Genomic DNA, 8237 nt, shown 5'->3' on the forward strand with positions numbered 1-8237 from the left:
TAATTGATAACTCTAAATTGGCCGTAGGTGTGAATGTGAGTGTGAATGGTTGTTTGTCTCTATGTGTCAGCCCTGCAATAGTCTGGCAACCTGTCCAGGGTGTACCCTGCCTCTCGCCCGATGTCAGCTGGGATAGGCTCCAGCCCCCCCGCGACCCTCAAGAGGATGAAGCGGTTAGAAGATGAATGAATGAATGAATGTGCAATATACTCATGCACTTACTGCACTTCTCTAACTGTTTTTATTCCCTTTAAATTCTGGTTTGTATTTCTTGTTTTACTTGTTGCATAACTCCAACTCCCCATCTGTCACTTATTGCGCTCCTCTATTACTGATGTGTGGGAAGTATGTTTGCTCATGTGCAGTGGGTGACTGTAGAAACTGAATTGCCCTTAGGGGATAAATAAAGCTTTTTCTGACTCTGACATATAATGTTCACCTACTATCTCCTAAGATCCCCTCACCCCCTTAAAAAGGACAAAAATGGGTCTATAGTAGGGAGACATGGAGTGGAAGAGGCTAGTCTGATGTACATATATCAGAAGCCCAATGAATGTGATTGTAATTATATAAACTAGGGTACTTTAAAAGCTTTTTAGGTTGCATAATTCCTCCAGCATGATCTAAGCTCCACCTGGGGCTCATTCAAGTTGAATGTGTCAAGAATTCCTCTTCAGGGAGGCAACTAGCCATAAGTGCCGCACCTTAAAGAGCTCCTCACTCTGGCCCTGAGGCTGAGCCCAGACACCCTGTGCAGAGCTGTCATTTTGACTGCCTGAATCTGAAACCTCTGTCTCAATGCTGCTGAGAGCTATTGACCATAAATGTGGAGTGGAACGTAGGTTGACTAGGTTGACTGGTTGAGGGCCTCGCCTTCAGGCTCAAGGACAAGGAAAAACAGTGAAGCTCAACGTTGTTGTGTGTTGATGGCCTATTTATAGAACACCAAGAAAACTGTATATGTTTACATGTATTATTCCTAAAAAGGTGCACAGTTTACTTATTTCAGAAGTCAGAAGTCTCTGTTGTCTGCTGTATTGCTGGTTTCTAGTTCTTCTTAAGCACTTAATGTTTGGAAAAAACTATGTTACTCCACTACATTAATTTGGCAACTGTAGTTTTTACAAGTGCTTTGCAGATCCAAATTTTACGTGCAAAGCAGCTTATTGCCATCATAATATCTCCATTACATAATAATATTACAAGTGATCCAAGCATTGTACTTAAGTGCAGTACTAAAGTAAATGTACTTAGTTACTCTCCACCACTGGCTAAGTGTTTTATGTTTCTAATGTTCTGGCTCAGAGTCATGTGTCACTCATCAGAGTTGCTAAAGTTGAGGTGGCTCAAAGAATCATAGAAATCTTCGACCAGTTGACAGTTTTCCTAAATGACAAGTGCATGCAGAGCTGCACTGTTTATTGGCAAACAGAGTAGTGTATTTGTGTGTGTTTGTCAGTGTGTGACAGAAGCAGCACATTGCTTTGGAAGCTGACACACCCACAGGATGACACAACTGCAGCTACAATCCTGTTTAAACAGGACAAGGCGGAGAAAAGTGCTTTTTAGTCTTCCCTCACTGCAGAGACTGACAGACGAGATGCATAGCGTGACTAGACGAAACCTACAATTTCAACTGGAGCACAACAAACAGGAAGGAAAGGTTTTCAGACTCTGAAAGTTTAGAGCTGAGAACCAATGTAAAACTCTCTGGGAACTTTACACAGGAGAAACTGATCCTGTGTCGCTTCAATTTTGTGCCGGGGGTGTCTTCAGCTTCACTGGGAGATCAAATGTCGTCCACGTCGTTCTTCTCAGTGACAGACCTCACCTGTCCAGTTTGCCATGACATCTTCAAACACCCTGTAATCTTGCCATGCAGCCACAGCTTGTGTGAAGCCTGTCTGCTGGAATGGTGGAGAAGGAAACCGCAGGAGTGTCCACTCTGTCGGAGCAGGGATTCAAACTGCAGACCACCTTGTAACATGGCAGTAAAGAGCCTATGTGAGTCCATTGTACTGGAGACAGCTCAGAGAGTCTCTGCAGGGTGGGAGAATCTCTGCAGCCTGCACTCGGAGAAATTCAAGCTCTTCTGTGTCAACCATCAGCAGCCAGCGTGCTTTGTCTGTCGGGATTCAAAAAGACACACAAACCACACATTCAGACACATCGATGAAGTTGCGCAGGATCACCGGGAGGAGCTCCAGAAATCTCTGAAGATCATGAAGTGGATTCTGAAGCTTTTTAATACAGCAAAAGAGCCCTGCAATCAAACAGCAAAACAAATTACAGTCCAGAAACCACACATGGAGATGCAGATGCAAAGGGAGATAATGAGGCTTCACCAGTTCCTACAAGGGCAAGAGGAGGCCAGGATTACTGTACTGATGGAGGAAGAGGAGCAGAAGAGTCGGGTGATTAAGCTGAGGGGTGAGGATCTGAGCAGAGTGACAGAGGCTCTTTCAAGCACAATCAGAGCCATCGAGGAGGAGCTGAGAGCTGATGATGTCTCAATCCTGCTGAACTACAAGAACACAGTGGAACTAATCCAGCGCCTGCCAGATGATCCAGAGCTGGTCTCAGGAACTGAGGCAGATGCGGGCAAAGACATGGGCAACCTGGTTCTCACCACCGTCTGGAACAAGACAATAGGGGCAGTGTCCTGCACTCCTTCTGAACTTTAATACCACTCATCGAAAACTCATCTGGGGTCTCATTTATAAAAAAGAGCATAGCATCCATACTAAAAATGTACGTACGAACAAAAGCTAAAAATGGTGTGCAGCAAAAAAAAAATTGACAATTTCTACGATCAGGCTTCGACCACACCATCTGCATTGCTAATTTCCTGTCTACAAAATGTTCATAAGCATGGGTCAGAGTTTCTCCCATAAAGTCTGGTTTGGTCTGATGTACGCCACTTTCAGGTCGTTTTGTGACACGCAGCGTTTATAAACATGTGATGTAAAGGCAGGTACTGTAGCAGCTTCCTGAAAAGGTTTTAAAAAATGTTTTTAAAAAAAGTGACTAAGTGTCTAATTTTAAATGTAAATGCTGCAAGAAAATTGCAAGCATAGACGTGAAGAAAGTGGGCACATGGGCAAATAAATGTTTTACATTGTTAATTTGGACACTCTCAGCCAAAATCTATTTGTTTGTATTTTTACAGTTTAATTTTTTTCTGAATGTTCCCACAGTACCAGTGACTCTTGAAGCACTTAAAACCATTAACACTTGTAGTCAAAGCATTGACGGTGTGCCAATCTGAATGCACTTTTTTTGCTTCACACTTTATAACACACTCTCACAACTGCTTTACACTCAGTTTGCAAGTTAACACACTTCTAGCTGAACAGTAGTCTCTACATTGCTACACTATTTTGCTAATTGCCTTAACAAGTTTTAAGGTTTATGGCCAGACCCACAAAGGTGGCTAGACTTAGCCGAATTTTTTCTATATGTTTTTTTCTAACACAAGTTTATTTGTGTATGTACTTTCCCTTATTTGTAGTTTCATAGTTGGAATACACATCCATACTTTACACATTTGGATAGCTGTGTGGATTTGTGTTAACAGTTGTTTTTTAATGCTTAAACAGTAACAGTGATTCTTAAAGCAATATCTGTGAAACCATTAACACTTGTAGCCAGTGCATTTACCAAGTGTGCTAAACTGAATGCAGGCTCTCTGCTTTACACACAGTCTGTAGTTTGAAAACACACTTTATGCAAAACCATGAACAACACGTTGGTTTTTACTCAGCTTGCAATTTAATACACTTTAAATTAAAGTGTAGTCTCTACATTGCAGCACTATTTTGCCAATTGCCTTTCCACATAGAAACATGTGAAATCACTTTTAGATAATGAGTTCACTTAGAAATCAGAGCATGAGCACTATAACAGGGCACAGGTAAACATTTGGACAATACTGAAGGCCAATATTGAACAGAGAGATGTGGATGAACTTTTATGGGCTGATCCACAAAGAAGGGGAGATTTAATTTATTTTTCTAACAGAAATGTTTTGGTTTTCTACTTCTGCTTCCTAAGCTGTTTGAGACGTTTGGGAAATTTTTTAAGAAAAAACCTTTCCCACCTTATTTATGTTAATGGGGTATGGTGTTTGGACAACACATCTTTATTTTCTTGACCTTTCTAATTGTTAAATGGAGTAAGGTTAAGGGAAGCCTCTACTCAGTGAAAGACAGATTACATTAGATCTCACATTATGAGAAACAAGATAATCTAGTCTGATGAAAACTCTCTGGCCTCAGCTCTGAGCATCCTGTCTGGAGAAAAGGCACTGCTCATCACCTGCCCAGTACCATCCCAACAGTGAAGCAGGGTGGAAGCTGCATCATGCTTTGGGGGTGTTTTTCAGCAGCAGAGACTGCATGTCTGGTCAGGGGAAAGCTGAGCAGAGCAAAGTACAGAGATATCAATAATGAAACCCTGATCAAAAGCACTCAGGATCTCAGACTGGACTGAAGGTTCACCTCCAACAGGAGAATGAACTGAAGCACACAGCCAAGACAATACAGGGACAACTCTGAACGCAACATAACAAAGTGTGACAAAAGTGAGGGTGTCTGAATGCACTGTGTAAAGCCTTGCACTGGGCAACTTTAATTCCTGTATTTTTAGACTCACTACATTTGAATGTTATTACTTTTAGGCCAACAAATGAATACATAGACTCATTATTTCTCTGTCTGAGTTTTTTCTTTTATGTTGGGAAATAAAACACTTTATTTCATGGGTCCATGATATTCTGAGCAGTTTCATGAAAAATAACTTTCTTTTGTTTTGTTTTTTCCAATTTATGACCTTAGTAATTCTAAAATTCTTCTATATAATCTACACAACATACAATCTTTTATATATTTATCTCATATTCTGTCCACATTTACACATAACAATAATATAGAAAATATAATAATAATTGTTATTAATATTAATATTATTATTATTGGTAGTAGTAGCAGCAGAAGTATAATCTATTCATTTCAATTTTATTATTTTTTTTGTCTACACATAATTTGTCCTCACTTAAACTGATGCCTTGTATGATTGATACGACTGATACGTCACGAACTGAACGATGCACTCGTTAATCAGTCGTGCTAATCGATAACCGAGTATCTTTACTGATGTTGAGAATAAAAACAACTGGAAAAAAAGAGTAATACGCGGCCAGTTTGAAACAAATGACATACACGTGTACGTTTGTAGTAAGTTTTTGTTAAATTATTAATATTTACATGTATTTTTAGGCCAGCTTGTCTTGATATAGACTAACTAGTGGAACTGTAACGTTAGTTCTGGGCTGCTTTCTAACGAACACGGAAGAAATAAGCCGCGTACCAGCGGGTTTCCAACTGCTGTGTGACCCCGGGGATAAATACGATTTATAAGGGAGATAAATGTTTTTTTTCTAGGACAATGTTTTCAGCTTGAAACAGAGGTAAGTGTAGTGTCTGTGTTTCATATTAACCGCTGAGACAGTCTTCAACCGTGTAACTTAACGTTAACTCAGCCATGTTGTGGTGGTGTCGGTTGACACACGTAACACGAACCAGTCTGCAGTACTTAAACACATTTAACTTTTCACACTTTAATTATGTGTACCTGTGTGAGGTGTATAGTTGTAGCTAAATGTCGGTACAGTTGAGGGAGGAATCCGCACCGGGGAAGACCCAGTAAAGACAGACTGGTTTGACTGGTTTCTGTCAGTGTCAGGTGATGTGCAACCATGTACCCTCTGATAGGACAGGAAGTGTGCCCCATGCATGAGAAATAGCAGCATGTGGATTGTTTAATTCATCCTTTTAGTAATGTCCGTCAATAAGGTTGTGCAAAGTAACACACTATCAAAAGATTATCTACTGAAAATTCAAAAAAAAAAAAAATCAAGGCAATCATATCTCTATATTTTGTTCATGTAATCCACGTTTGTATGACATGTTAGCCTACATTTGAATATTGCTGTAAATTAGTGTGAATTCACCCTCCTTCAAGGGTGAATAATAATTATTATGACAATAATGCATTGCGTTTATATAGCACTTTTCATAACACTCTTCCAAAATATGTAAAACCCTCCATAATGCACAGTCTCTGCCCCACTGTCAAGTATTTTATTTCGAACATACTTCAGATGATAACTGGTAACCTTGGAAAATATTAAAAGTTGGTTCTTTCCTAGCAAAAATTACAGGGGAATTCAAATAGTTAGAAACTGGATTTTCAACCTGCCACAAAATGTGTCTCCTCTCTAAGATGCACGGTCTCTGCTCTAACATCAACTATTTCTTGTTGTGTATATGTATGTTAGATAAGAGTGAGATCAGAAGAAGTTTAAACTTCTAACAAATTGGTCATTTTTCTATAGTTACTTTTTAGGTAGTTTTTAAACTACATGGTAGAACAAGCTGTACAAATGAAAGCTTCTTCTGCTGGTGGGCTTTCAATGCACATATGCATGGTGTAACCACCACAAACAAGTGTCACACTGAATTATTTTTTTCTTTTTTTTTATTATTATTCCTATTTTGATTTTCTTTTTGTATTTTAGCTTTGAGTGAATGAGCCTTTATTGTGCAGCTTTGCTCTGTCTGACCTGATCTGTTTATCTTCTTCTTTTTCTCATCAGATGCTCTCTGCTATATTTCAAAGAAGCACTTTTGCTGCACAGAAGGTAACAGAGCTTTTGCTCCAAAAACTCTTTAGCTCACATTTCTAACAATGCCTCATTTTAAAACTAAAATGTTTTTTTTTTTTTTTGTTTTTTTTAATCTGACTGTCTTGTCTTCAGGTATGGCACTGGGCAGGTCCTCCACAAAGATGCTGGACATCAGCCCTGAGCAGGGCTTCAGATGTTGGATCCAGCTCCCTGCAGAGCTGCTGGGCCTCAACGGCAAGGCTGCCATTTTCAGAAAGGAGTGATGGACGAATAAATGCTCCTGCTGTCCTCGGTTTCAGGAAGATTGAGCTATTCCAGAGGACCCAGACTCATGCAGCTCCATTTTCAGCGAGGAACCGACAGTTCCACTCCTCTGCTGCGAGGCTGAAGAAGCGACCAGAGCAGCCTGAACCTCCCAGAGAGCTGGATCTGCTGCGCTATGACATGAAACACTTGTGGAAAAGTCCTAAACCTGCCCTGTACCTGGGGTTTGCAGGGCTGCTCCCCTTTGTCGCCCCCACTCTGCTCATGGCTGTGACTGAGAGCTACTATCCAGAGTTGGCCTACGCTCAGTTAGCTTATGGCGCCTCCATCGTATCCTTCCTTGGTGGATCCCGCTGGGGATTCGCTCTTCCTGAGAGCAGCCCAGCCAAACCGGACTGGATAAACCTGGCCAACAGTGTGGTTCCCTCCCTGTTAGCGTGGGTGGCCATGCTGATGAGTGACAGCCTTGTTTCTGCAACCACCATGGTTATCATGGGACTTGGAATCTCGCTGCATTATGATTTGTCTCTGCTGCCCACTTACCCCAGCTGGTTCAAAGCCCTGCGCAATGTCCTGACCATCGTGGCGTTTTTATCTCTTCTTGGTACACTTGTAGTTCATGGGATATGCCCAGAGAAGAAGCTATTCTTAGATTAAAAAGTATAAATATATATATAAAACTAGAAAGCCACCATGCTTTTGAATTTGGTCACTTTGTCAGTGATGTTTTTGAAGCTACCACTAGGAGTCGCAGAAATCAGACATTTTTCGAACACCACACATCCAAAGAACTGAACAAAATAGACAGAAAATGTGGAAGTTCTTGCTCAGATGTCAAATAAATGCATTTTTGTCATTCAACACACCGTCATTTTTATGTGAGCTTATTGTTTTCTTTTCATTACACAAAGGTCTTCAATTTGTGATATGAAAGAGTAAAAAGAAACACATTTTAGAGGCTGTAACCAAGAAATGTTGAATATTTTTGCTTGACTTCTTCAGCCTTATTCAGAAACAAAATATCAAAAAGGACGTTTTGTGTGATTAAGCAGGAAGTGGACAAGTGGAAAGCAATCTCACTTCACTGCCATCTTTATAGCAATGCAACAAGCTCACAGAGCCACTGTTGCTGTGTCCTTTAATGTGGCTGGGGTCAGACAGCTAAAGTCAGAAGTACTGACACCGGTGGGAAAAAGGCCATTACATAAGATCTAAACTGGAGTAATCTGTACTTAAAGCTACAGGGGTCAAATGGCGCAACACACTCATGTGAAAGGTTGCACTCAGT

The 8237-nt window shown here is 40.5% G+C and overlaps 1 protein-coding gene across 1 annotated transcript; it reads left to right on the plus strand.

Annotated features, from left to right (window-relative positions):
- Positions 1–5157: 5157 nt before the first annotated feature.
- LOC126396622 (transmembrane protein 69-like) lies at positions 5158–7815 on the plus strand. The gene is made up of 3 exons (XM_050054845.1): positions 5158–5467; positions 6656–6700; positions 6818–7815. The coding sequence occupies exons 2-3, from the start codon at positions 6656–6658 to the stop codon at positions 7604–7606; spliced, it is 834 nt and encodes a 277-aa protein (XP_049910802.1). The 5' UTR covers positions 5158–5467; the 3' UTR covers positions 7607–7815.
- Positions 7816–8237: the final 422 nt, after the last annotated feature.

Source organism: Epinephelus moara, chromosome 10 (genome assembly GCF_006386435.1).
Source record: "Epinephelus moara isolate mb chromosome 10, YSFRI_EMoa_1.0, whole genome shotgun sequence".
NCBI classification, from domain to species: domain Eukaryota; kingdom Metazoa; phylum Chordata; class Actinopteri; order Perciformes; family Serranidae; genus Epinephelus; species Epinephelus moara.